Below are 12,246 nucleotides of genomic sequence, written 5' to 3' on the forward strand. Positions count from 1 at the left end.
CTTGTTTCTATCGCCAGTGCCACTCTAGCTGGATGGGAATTACAAGCGGCAAAGGACGCTATGCGCCTCAACGTCTTCATTTTGCCATCGGGACTGATCCGACAGCCACCTTCAAGGGTCGGCGAGGAAGCAAGGAGCGCTCTGGCGGGTGCCCGTGCGCTCCCGTCCGGGTAAAACCTCAACGAAGGAGAGCGAACCGCTGCCGGGCCATGCCCACAGACTACGAGCCGCCCCGGCGAGCTGCGCAGGCGCTCCTAGACCTGGCCGCCGAAGGCGGGGAGAGGCCCAAGGCGCACGCGCGGACGCGCCAGCGTCCCGGCCGCGTCCACCAATGAGAGTGTGCAGCCGTCCCGCGCGCGCTTGGGGCTCTGCCCCGCGAGCCCGGCCCCGCCTCGCCCCGCCCCGCTGCACGACACGCACGGGGCGGCGCACAGGTGGGCGGGCCCTAGTGGCGCGGCCTGACGGCGGCGGGAGTCCGCGGCAGCTTCCTCGGCGCTAGCCCACGCGGCTCGCACGCTCAGCGGGGCAACATGGCGGACGCGGAAGGTACGGGTGGTTCTCTCGCGGGTGGCCGGGCGGGTTGCCGCGGGCCGGGGCCAGATCCTTCGGCTAGGGGAGCCGGGGGTGGGGGGACAACTTCGAGGCCCGAGCTTTCCGCTAGCTCCAGCTGCCGGGCCTCCTGCCGACCTTGTCGCTTGGCCTTGGCTCCACGGGTGAGGGCGAGAGAGCGAGAGGCCCCCGCGGTGACGTGACGCCACCAGCCCGGGTCTCCCGCCGACGGTACAGTCCCCTTAGGGCCCGGGCCGCCGCCGCCGGCTCGGACGCCGCGGTCAGCGCCGCGCGATGAGGGGAAGCAAAGGGGCCGAGGGGCTCGGGCGTGCGCGGAGCGCTAAGTCGAGAAAAAGTTCTAGGGGCCACCAGCCCTCGGGGACCGTTGGGCGGTCGCTTACGGGCCCGCGGCCAGAGCGCCGTGGGCGTTTCAGCCCCGCGCGGCCACGTGGTGAGCCGGGATGGAGGGCGACACGTGCGGCTGCTGTCTGGAGCCCGCCGTGCAGCCGCGCACTCGGCCTGACACCGGCGGCTTCCCCTGTGATCCTAGACAAGCATCCGTTTTCTACCTACCCTTGTTTTAAACTTCATTGTCTTTATTTTCGGGGAAAACTCCTAATTCTTGTGTGTGTGTGTTTTTTTAAGTACTTATTTTACCGAAGAAGCATAAGAAGAAAAAGGAGCGGAAATCCTTACCAGAAGAAGATGTAGCAGTGAGTACGAATATGTTGTACTTTGCTTTGACTGAAAAGAAAGGTTTCTTAGCTGACACATTACAGAAAAGAACTGTTTTTAAAGGCTTTGGAGGAATGGGCTGTAATTGAGTGGTCGTTGTGTAGAAAGTACACAACGCCCGCCAACCTGGGTCTTTGCTGTGAGGCACACCCAGCTAAGTGTTGCTGGCCGCACCAAGTGCTCCCCCTGAAATTCTCTTATCAGACCCACTGCCCCGCTTTCTCTTAAAATTGCTGTGCCCGTCGTGGTGGCACTTCGCTTACGCTTCTCAGCTCTTTGTTCATTTCTTTTTCCTTTGGAGGTCCCGGGGAAAAGGCATAGACTACCTTGCTTTTTATTTCAAAGGTATAGACTTCTGTGGTAGTAGTGGAACTGTTCAAAGTCAGGTGGGAAATCTAACAGGCTGTGTTTCTGTCCTGTGGAAGGAAATACAACACGCTGAAGAATTCCTCATCAAACCTGAATCCAAAGTGGCTCAGTTGGACACATCTCAGTGGCCCCTGTTGCTAAAGGTATGTGTTTCGCATCAGGTCAACGCTTGGCTTTTACATTGTTTTTGAGCATTAAACAGTTGATTGAGAGTGCATCCTGGACTTAGGAAATGCTAGATGAGGCCGTCTAAAACACTGTTCCTCAACGTGTCTGAGATGAAGGACCAGGGTTTGTTCGGGTTTTTTCCCCCTTCATTTCCAATGTACCCAACACTTGTAGAATACAGGTAAATTTTACAACAGTGTCACACTGCTATCACATTTTTTTTTTTTTTTTTTTTTTTTCTTTTTTTTTTTTTTTTTTGCGGTACGCGGGCCTCTCACCGCTGTGGCCTCTCCCGTCGCGGAGAACAGGCTCCGGACGCGCAGGCTCAGCGGCCATGGCTCACAGGCGCAGCCGCTCCGCGGCATGTGGGATCTTCCCGAACCGGGGCACGAACCCGCGTCCCCTGCATTGGCAGGCGGACTCTCAACCACTGCGCCACCAGGGAAGCCCTGCTATCACATTTTATAATCAATTCTCAATTTCTGTACTCAGCCTCACCTTACAGACCTGTCCTGGTTTGTGGAGTAGAACATGCTTGAGAGCATGCGGCCAGTGCCTGGCATGTTAACTTGCTCCCTAGAAGTTACTGGCTATCGTGTTGGGTTTTAACTAGGGTACTTCGGTGATGAGTTAAATTACAAGTTTCACAAATGACATAATGGGCGCCAGCTACGAGATTAGGAGGCAAATTTATTGAAAGACTCCTTGACAGACCGTTTGAGTAAATCACTAAATATGAGGTAAAAGAGAGATTTGCATATAGAATTGAATACAGTTGAGTTTCTGCTTGGCCAGATGTGTCTGCCATTTAGACAGCATCTGCTTCTCTATTTTTACCTGCTGGTAAACCAGGTTGGCAATGTCCCTACTGTCATGGAACTTAAAATCTAGGGGTGGGAGATGCAGTTAAAAAAATCATTGCTGCTTGTGGAAAGTACCAAGATGAAGCTAAGGGGCTTCCATTGACGGGAACCCTTTCAGGCTGGTGGTGGAGCCCTGGAAAGGAGAGTGAGAAGGGGCAGACGTGAGGAAAGTGGGGTAGGAGTGCCTGGGGCAGGTGCAGACCAGTCAGGTGTGCGGAGCCGTGTTGCCAGTCCCCCTCCATTTGGTCCCGGAGAAAATCAAAGCTAGTCCATATTGTACTCATAAGCCTGCACAGTGAAGCCCAGTTTGTTCTGTAGTACCCCAAGAGGTCTTTCTGGAGGAGGGATCAAATTTGTCGTTTTCTTACTCATATAGGTCATTTTTCCAGCATGTGGGGAGGCTTAGCGGTCTGTCACAGCACATAATGGAAATATAGGAGTAAGATCTAAAACAAGAAGCTGAAGCGTCGCCATATCATGGTTCATGGTGGTCCTGACTCTTGTTTCCCACATGTTAATGATTTATTGTTTGTTTTGTGTTGTATCATTGCTTTCTAGAATTTTGATAAGCTAAATGTAAGGACAACACATTATACACCTCTTCCTTGTGGTTCAAATCCTCTGAAGAGGGAGATTGGGGACTATATCAGGTAAGTGTGTTGGAAACAGCACTGTCCAAACTTCCGTTCTTTTCAAAATGACCCTTTCACATCAGTTATTCACGGAGGTAGCGGTGGCATTGCCCTAAATACGCTATCCTGTACCCATGGTGAACTCTTCTTTTGTACTCTTCAGATTTAGTTTTCATTAGAGGACCAGAGCCGATGACACAGTAATTTCTTTCCCATTCTAGGACAGGTTTCATTAATCTTGACAAGCCTTCCAACCCCTCTTCCCATGAGGTGGTAGCCTGGATTCGGCGAATACTCCGGGTAGAGAAGACAGGACACAGTGGTACCCTGGATCCCAAGGTGACTGGTTGTTTAATAGTGTGCATTGAACGAGCCACTCGCTTGGTGAAATCCCAGCAGAGCGCAGGTACGTGGGAGAGGGAGGGAAGACGGGGCTACTTTGAGATTGGAAGGCTTTCTGTGTTTCCTTTCCTTTCTACCTTTTGGCTCTCAGAAATGATTTCTTCATTAGTAAAATCATAAAACAAAAACAGAAAACAGAAGCAAGGGATATTCTTGGTGTGTGTGTGCCTTCTGTCCTCAACCAGACCCTGGTGGGGCTGCCTTGTTTGGAGTTCTAGGTGCTTTTTATGCACACGTTGAGCCCAGCTCCAGGCCTGTCACTCCACGCTCCTCTAACCGCCCTGCTGCTTCTGCCTAAAGTGCCTCTCCTTCATTGGCATTGGGGAGAATTCTACTTGACCTTCTAAGGTGGTCTCCAGTCAGGCTCTCCACGGGCGCTCCGGCTGTCCCTGTCAGCATGTTGAAAGTTGAGCTCTCGATGAGATAGCGTCTTCAGTCCTTTCTCACATCTGCACCGTGAAATCTGTCTTAATGCAAATTTTACAGAAACAGGAGTTCAAATTGCCTGCTTTTTCTGGCTGTACAAAATGGGAGTGATATAAGCATATAGAAAATACAGAAAACTCAGTGGCCACACCTGACTACTCTTTTGTCATTTTACAGGCAAAGAGTATGTGGGAATTGTCCGGCTGCACAATGCTATCGAAGGGGGGACTCAGCTTTCTAGGGTAAGTCTGTAATTGTAGGGAAGGCACCTGTTAGCAACTGGGGTCTCTGAGGCCCTTGCCCTTGTCAGTGGGCTGCCGTGGCCAACCTGCTCATGTCCTTTCTGAGGAGAGGCTTCTGCTCAGCACTGAGCCATCCCTATGTAGTTGAAGAAAGAGTCAAAAATTGAAAGGCCCTTTTAGATCCTAAATGATTGAAAGAGACCTTTTGTGTTTCAAGTGTGCCCTTAAACTCCCCAAATCTGCCCTTTGATCTTATTTGAGTTTTGCTTTGTGCTTATTCTCAGGCCCTAGAGACCTTGACAGGTGCCTTGTTCCAGCGACCCCCGCTCATCGCTGCAGTAAAGAGGCAGCTCCGAGTGCGGACCATCTACGAGAGCAAGATGATCGAGTATGATCCTGAAAGGAGATTAGGTGGGTCCTTAGGCCTGCGAGGCACTGAGCCCACGTAGAGCACACGCGCGTAGGAATGAATTCTGGAGAATTAGTCTCTTAAAAGTAGATGCCTTTAGTATGTGGTGTAGTCGTGGCCTGTGTCCGTTGTCTCTAGTGTTGTTGGTGCAGATAGAGAATAACTCTGGGTTTCTCAACCAGTGGTGTGTTTACTTGGGAAAATATGTACTACTTTTGCTGTGTCTTAGGAATCTTCTGGGTGAGTTGTGAGGCCGGCACTTACATTCGGACGCTGTGCGTACACCTTGGTTTGTTATTGGGAGTTGGTGGTCAGATGCAGGAACTCCGGCGGGTTCGTTCCGGAGTCATGAGTGAAAAGGTACGTCATCGCGGGGCTAAGAGTTTTAGAGCCGGCTGGTACTTGGGTCCTCCAGCCCTTGGTGGAACTCTACCTGCTTCACATCCAAGAAAAGGCAGTTTCCAAAGTGTTGAGTTCAGTTCAGGGCAGCTTCCCTGTTCTGTTAATTAAACTTTGGGACATTGAAACACAGGCTGGCGGGGGGGTGACTGGATGGATAGCATTACTCTGTTCATTTACCTCCTAGCCTACAGATATGCCTGCTTAGATTTAATAGACCAACAGGTAAAGAGTTGACTCCGAAGAGACCGGAGACTAATGAGCTTGGACTAGCAGACGGGACTAAATTCATTCCGTGTTCGGAAGTGTGAGGTCCGTTTGCCTGTCGGGGATACAGCGGCACTCGAGTAATTTTCATACGTGGCTACTTTCCAGGACCACATGGTGACGATGCACGATGTGCTGGATGCCCAGTGGCTGTATGACAACCACAAAGATGAGAGTTACCTGCGGCGAGTTGTGTACCCTTTGGAGAAGCTGTTGACCTCTCATAAACGGCTGGTCATGAAGGACAGTGCGGTAAGTTCTGTTTGCACCAAACGTGACCTCGAGAGATGAGATATGGTCCGTGTCCTGAACACTTCATTCTGTTTAAAGAGATGAAATTGGGCTTTGTGAACTTGTAGCGATTATTTTCCCTTGGTTTATTTTCTGGTTTCGTAGATTGGACACTGGATTCATTTATTTGTTTTTTTGTTCTTGGAAGCATTTATGATTAACTTTTTATTAAATCAAAAACAAATATAAATTAAAGTAGAAGTTTAATGCTAGGAGTAATTTCATTTCGAAATAAGGCAAATACCTTAAAAGTAAGTAACTTGGTTCAAGAAATAGACTATCAGTGGTACATAAACTTTGCCCTCTTGTAAACTGGTAGTTCTGCATGTGCCTAAGACACCTTGGTTTATTTAAATTACTGCTAGAAAAGGTTGTTTTGATGGGGATAAAAGGTTGAGACTAGAGAGGTTCAGAGATACGATAAGTTAGTTCTCCATTAAAGGCTTTGTTTTGTTTAAATAAATCCTAGTTTGAGGTCATAAAACCTAAACGTCACAGAGATTATCAAGCTTCTTTTCTTAGTATACTTACTAAATAACCTTAGAGTAATCTTAACGATGAAAGGAAATCTGCAGTTATTTGTGTTGCTTTGGGTTTCCTCTTTAGTAGTTATTTAAGGTTGAGTAGTCCAGAATTGTAAATAGCCTTATTTTTAATGGTATTATGGTCAGAGAATACGGCCCTATAAGTTAAGATGCTTTGTGGCCTAGTGCGTAATCAATTATTGTTAAACAAGTAGCAATAAAAATTTTTTCTAACTTTTAAAGATGTAAATTTTTGTATATATTTAATAACTCGAGCTTGCTCGTTCATATTTAGATCTTAAATTACATAGATGTTTGATGACTGTATAGATGTTATAGTTTGTAGTAAAAGACAGAAAAACTAATGAGGCATACCAAAACATGCCCCTATAGCGACTGAAAAAACTTAATCACGTAAAACAGAACAACATAAATGTGATCCCCCGTTGCGCTGGGGTCAAACTGGTCGCTTCTGGGTGAATTTCAAGGGAGGGTGGAATATGGTGAGTGAAGACAAGGTGGCACAAGGCGGGTTGGACGCATGGAGTGCTGTCGAGCTCGGGGAGAGTTGGCCTCGGCCGTCTTGCTTGTGAGTTAACTTTGGGAACCTGTCATTATCCAGATTTCCCAATAAATCTGATACACCTCCCAGCTCTGTCAGAGGTTTTTCCCTTAATGATTAGAGGCATGGAGAAGAGCAATTAAGGAAAACTGAGGCTGGGTGTTGGTTTAGTATGAAGGCAGCTCTAAGTGCCCTGGGTAGGAGTGGCTGTTTACGGCCCCCGCTGACATTTCTGAGTCGACGTGCGTGAAGCGCCTGGCCCGTGCTGGGTGGCTGCCTGCCGTGAGCCTGAGTCCCTTCATAAGCTAGACCGCGGCCAGTGGCCATGGGTGTCATTGGTCCTCTGTCACGGGTGGGGGCGGGGTGCAGGGCGGCGGCCGCCTGGGGCCGCGGCGCTCACCAGGGACACCACCCCGCAGGTGAACGCCATCTGCTATGGCGCGAAGATCATGCTCCCAGGCGTCCTCCGGTACGAGGACGGGATCGAGGTCAACCAGGAGGTGGCGGTCATCACCACCAAAGGGGAAGCTGTCTGCATGGGTAAGAGGCGAAGGCGCCCTTGGCCCTCCTGCGCCGCTGCAGCCAGGCTCACTAACGGGCTCCCCCGGGCCTGGCCCCTCGGGCTCATCCGATCGCTGTGTCGCTCGGGGTCTGTCGGGGTGCTCACAGCAAAGGGCCATGTCAGACAGGCATAGGCGGCAGGGAGGTAAGTGGGGCTTCCTCTCGCCCCACTGGCTGCTGTGAGGAGCTGTGTCTCAGCAGTTGGGCTCTCCTCGGCTCTCCAGTGGAAGGAGGAAATCATCAGCGAAGTGGGGGCGAATGGCTGTGGTAATTAAAGAGCCTTCAGTCCACTCCTTGTCTGCTTGCAGCACTACCTTGTGAAAGTTTAGCTACCGTCGGATTGTCCCTGTGTGTGGCCTGAGCTCCAGGCAGGACACGCGTGTCTTTGGGGTTCCTTATTGAGGCGTCCCTTCCCCTCTGGCTGCTTGCTCACAGCTGAAAAGGAATTCTGATGACCTGCTTTATTTCTTGTGCAAATTACAGGTTAAATAGCTGTGGTTTACTTATTAAGAGGTCCCTTCTGAGGACCTAGGAAGCATTGATTTTTATGAGTGTGATTAGTGTCAGTAGTTTTTGAACTCGATAAGTAATGTGCTTTCACAGCCTTTCTTCCCCTAATGGTGGATTTCCTCCATATGCAATGCTCAGCAAAGGAAACCTCAAGGCAGGAGAGCTTAAGAGTTTTAAATAGGTTTTTAAAAGTTGTGTAAAACAGTGGCATTCGGGCTCATTGATTATGGAGTCTTTCCCCTTCAAGTCGTTCTTTTATCTCATTCCAACGCCTGCAGCTATTGCATTAATGACCACGGCAGTGATCTCCACCTGTGACCATGGTATCGTAGCCAAGATCAAGAGAGTGATCATGGAGAGAGACACTTACCCTCGGAAGTGGGGTTTAGGTCCAAAAGTAAGTGGGACTGGGCGTGTGCCCTGCTGCCTTATTCTGTTTTGCCTTGTTGAATCCTCACTTGGGCAGCTCCCACTGTGTGTCCACTGCCACGTCCTTGCCTCGTGCTGGGCTCTGGGGAGTCAGTGGTAAGTAGAACCGGGCCTGTCTCAGACCTTAGAGATTTCAGTCTAAGGGGGACAGTAGATAGGCAGTGCTCAAATTGCACAGTGGCGTGGTGAGGGCCTTATGAAGGGGTGTGGAGAGGTGCCTAACACGTCAATCAGCAGTCCCCGATGAAGGCTTCGGCCTGGTCGGGGAGTCGGGGTGAGGGATCTGGAGCCACGCCAGTGTGCGGTACGTAGTGTTAGATGTTGAGGTGAAGCGGGGAGGGAAGAGTCCAGGGCTGATGGAATAGCATGTGCAAAGGCCCTGTGGTCAAAATGACACTGCAGAGGCTCCCACTGGTACAAAAAGGTTTGCAACCTTTGATAAGTCCCATGTTTGCTCCTATTAGAGGGAGGGTGAGTTTGGAGCACTCTGCTGAGAACACCCAAGGGGGGCCCCTTAGTTGCTGTGTGTGTGTGTGGTCGTGGTACATGCTTTATGTGTTGACACTGTACTAACGTTGAAACCCTGACGGTCCACCAGGCAAGTCAGAAGAGGCTGATGATCAAGCAGGGCCTTTTGGATAAGCACGGCAAGCCCACGGACAACACGCCTGCCGCCTGGACACAGGAGTATGTGGACTACAGGTAAGGGCGGGCAGGATGTCTCCCAGCCATGTGGTGGGCAGAGGGCAGGCTGGCTGCAGTGCTGTAGTGACCGCAGGGGAGGAGGGGAAGGCGGGGAGCCCAGACGTGGGAAAGGGGTGGATTTAGTTTGGGGAAACGTGTAGGGCCTGAGGGGACTGGCCTCGGGGCGTGTGGAGTAGCCGCTTAGGGCGCTGGGCAGCACGACAGACAGTTAACCGTTTCTAGTCTGGCTCGTGGCACTCCAGCAGGAGTCAGTCTGCGACAGCAAGTGGTGAGTTGTTCTGTCCAGCATCAGGATGTTGATGGTGGCCTTAGGCTTGCCGGATCTGCTGGGAATGACTCTCACCTGTCGCTCCTCTTTCAGCGATTCTGCCAGGAAAGATGTCAAAGCCCCCCAGGTAGTTGCCGAAGCAGTCAAAGCCCCAAAGGTGAGTGGCGTGCTCCGAGGGCTTCGCCATGTGCCGTCCAGCCACACGTGCTGGCTCAGCGGGGTGGGCCTTCCTGCCCCCCTCGGGCTCTGCAGGCTCCAGTTCACGTTCCCTGTCGTGTCTGCTGGCAGGGGTGTGGGCTCAGCTGAGGCCATGACCCCGGAACAGGGTTGGGTCAAGGGGCGGCACAGGCATGTTGAAGTAGAGGCCGTGACGCTCGGGACCGGACAAACCCCTCCGGACGGCACCAGCTCAGTGTTGCGACCGGCCGCGGGAAGCACGCGGCGGCTGCTCGGCTCGGGGGCTGCGGGCTGTTGGTGTTAGACTGCAGGATGGCTTGTCTGTACCTCGGGTGGCACAGAGTGTCCTGAGAAGAGCTGCTTGTGCCCTGCTTGGGGCCCGCGCTTGCCTGTCTTCTCTGAGCACTCGTGGGAGCGCCCCTGGGGGGCATGCGGTCCTGCCTTTGGCTTCAGTGAGGACGTGGCCTTTCTGGCCCGGCCCTGTGTGGCTGCCCTGGCGCTCCTGCTGTGCCCCTGGCTTCCTGGTCTTTGAACCCTTGGTAAACAAAGCCCTGTTGGGGTCTTTGAAAACTTCCTGTTGGATCCAATCAGCGTCTTCTCTGCTGGCTCCTCCCCTTTTGACTTACTGAAACTTTCTCATCCGCATTTGCCCAAGATCTTAACATTTGATCAATTGTCTCCACCTTAGCGGAAGCGAGAGAGTGAAAGCGATGAAACCTCTTCAGTGGCTCCCCAGTTGGTCAAGAAGGAAAAGAAGAAGAAGAAAGACAAGAAGGCCAAAGCTGCTCTGGAGAGTGTGGACGAGCCGGGAGATGGGGTGTGTACAAACACGACCAGGGCCCAGGGCTCTCTTTGTCCTTGAAGGGGAAGGAATTGCCCGCTGGTGCCGGCTTGGTTACTCGGGGAGTTGCCCTGTGGAAAGGACGGGGCCGGGCCCAGCTTTTTTATAGTAGCGGCTCAGAGTTAGGGTTGTGTTGATGGTGGGTGGGGAGGGTGCATGGCTGGGGGATCTAAATGCAGGGGCATCGTGGAAAACGCGGGATTTGTGTTACGTGCAAAATTTACGTATTGCAGGATATCCTTACGGATCCTGAAAAGGCTTAGTTGACTGTGTGGAACTTCCCTGATTTCCTTTGGGGAGAGCGGCAGTGCTTAACAGACGCTTGCTTTCTCTTTCCCCCAGGACAGTGACACCACCAAAAAGAAGAAGAAGAAGAAGAAAATAAAAGTGGAAATCTTCGCTGACTAGTGGACGCCACTTGAAGCACTGTGTCCAGGTGGGAGGAGGAATTAAAGCCTTATTGAGAAAACATAACTACATTTGTTCTTGAGGGAATGAACCTGAGATCCCGGAAAGGGCGGAGAGTCCGGCGCGTTGGAGCAGCTGCTGCGACCTTGCTGACGTCCCCTGGCGCGGTCATCCCATCTTGTCCTGTTTTAAGGACACCGGTGAAGGGGGCGGGTGTCTCCCCTTCAGACCCGGCACTGCCCGGTGAGCATCCGCAGCTGTTTCCTGGGGGCCGTTTTCACGTCATGGGCCTCTCCTAGTTTGCTTCCCCCTTCCCTCATCAAAAAAGTTTATAAAAATCAAGTCTGCTCAGCAAAATGGTATAGGGCAAGTAAAAAAAAATATAACTGAATCATGTTATTAATTGAGGGGTAATCATTTTTCCAGTGTCTTGTGAGGACTCTAGTGTCAGTCTCCTCTGTCACCCCGTATTTCCCTTCTAGATGGAGGCCTGGCCAAGGGCTCTGTCGTTCCATCTCATGAGTTATTTCCAGTCACTTCGTCACTGCTTGTGTATATAGGCACCACTTCAGACACTTAAATCCACCTGTGAGAGAATCCCCAAAAAACCATGTCTCCGTTCTTTGTTTTAATCCTCAGTTAGCTTCATTGCTGGGAGAAGGTTGTAATTTTTACTTATTAAAGTTTACTTATGAAATTTTTAAAGTATTCCTGTTGGATTTTCTGATTGTTGATCTCAAACTAGGAGGACAGAAAATATATTTTGATTAAAAATGTTGGGTTTCCCTGGTGGCGCAGTGCTTGCCGATGCAGGGGACGCGGGTTTGAGCCCTGGTCCGGGAAGGTCCCACATGCCGTGGAGCGGCTGGGCCCGTGAGCCATGGCTGCTGAGCCTGCGCGTCCGGAGCCTGTGCTCCGCAACGGGAGAGGCCACAACAGTGAGAGGCAAAAAAAAAAAAAAAAAAAATGTAGGGACCTTTATGTCCTAGTTGAAATTTGATGCTTTTCCTTTATGTTTGGTTACTTTTCTTTCTCTGGTTCTGCGTCTTGTAACACTTCCCTCTGGGCCCGTCATCTGGCATGAGATCAGATACTCTGGAATCTTCATCAAGACACTGACGAGATAAGAGGGGACTCATCACAAATTAAGTGATGTCCAAACTACTTGAGAGGAGAAAGGTTCTCAGTATTACGTGGTGGGTGTGCAGGGCAGGAGGTGCCAGTGCCTGTGTCTGTTGACAGCCCTTAAGTATCTGCAGACACATCTGGGCACAAACTCGACGAAGGGAGCCACTGAAGCTTTTGCTTGGGCTGGAGGGCGCAGTGGTGGAGGATGTTTAGGAATCTGAAGGCCTTGGTGAGAGGTCTAGAGCAGTTTGTGGGGAAGTGCTGCACTGCTGGCTTGTCACGGCCTCTGCTGCCCGGGACCCTGAGCGCAAGTTGCACACCTGGGCCCTAGACGTGCCAGGATGTACGCCTCCGGGAAGTTCAGTGTGTGGCCACGGTGGG

The 12,246-nt window shown here is 51.3% G+C and overlaps 1 protein-coding gene across 1 annotated transcript; it reads left to right on the forward strand.

Annotated features, from left to right (window-relative positions):
- The first annotated feature begins 442 nt into the window (after nucleotides 1-442).
- On the forward strand, nucleotides 443-11,394 carry DKC1 (dyskerin pseudouridine synthase 1). The gene is made up of 15 exons (XM_079910535.1): nucleotides 443-546; nucleotides 1,195-1,262; nucleotides 1,710-1,796; nucleotides 3,243-3,334; nucleotides 3,538-3,722; nucleotides 4,322-4,386; nucleotides 4,671-4,797; nucleotides 5,025-5,155; nucleotides 5,570-5,713; nucleotides 7,258-7,378; nucleotides 8,188-8,306; nucleotides 8,937-9,040; nucleotides 9,405-9,468; nucleotides 10,177-10,305; nucleotides 10,672-11,394. Exons 1-15 carry the CDS (start codon nucleotides 531-533, stop codon nucleotides 10,735-10,737), a joined length of 1,518 nt encoding a protein of 505 aa, XP_079766661.1. The 5' UTR covers nucleotides 443-530; the 3' UTR covers nucleotides 10,738-11,394.
- The last annotated feature ends 852 nt before the right edge of the window (nucleotides 11,395-12,246 follow it).

The sequence above is a fragment of the Stenella coeruleoalba genome, assembly GCF_951394435.1.
Source record: "Stenella coeruleoalba genome assembly, chromosome: X".
In the NCBI taxonomy this organism is placed as follows: Eukaryota; Metazoa; Chordata; class Mammalia; order Artiodactyla; family Delphinidae; genus Stenella; species Stenella coeruleoalba.

What these genes read in the sequence shown, in the direction of transcription:
- DKC1 (XM_079910535.1), top strand. An exon ending in TACCAGAAGAAGATGTAGCA is followed by an intron (nt 1,263 to 1,709) that starts GTGAGTACGAAT and finishes GTCCTGTGGAAG; the next exon opens with GAAATACAACACGCTGAAGA. An exon ending in TGATCCTGAAAGGAGATTAG is followed by an intron (nt 4,798 to 5,024) that starts GTGGGTCCTTAG and finishes GCTGTGTCTTAG; the next exon opens with GAATCTTCTGGGTGAGTTGT.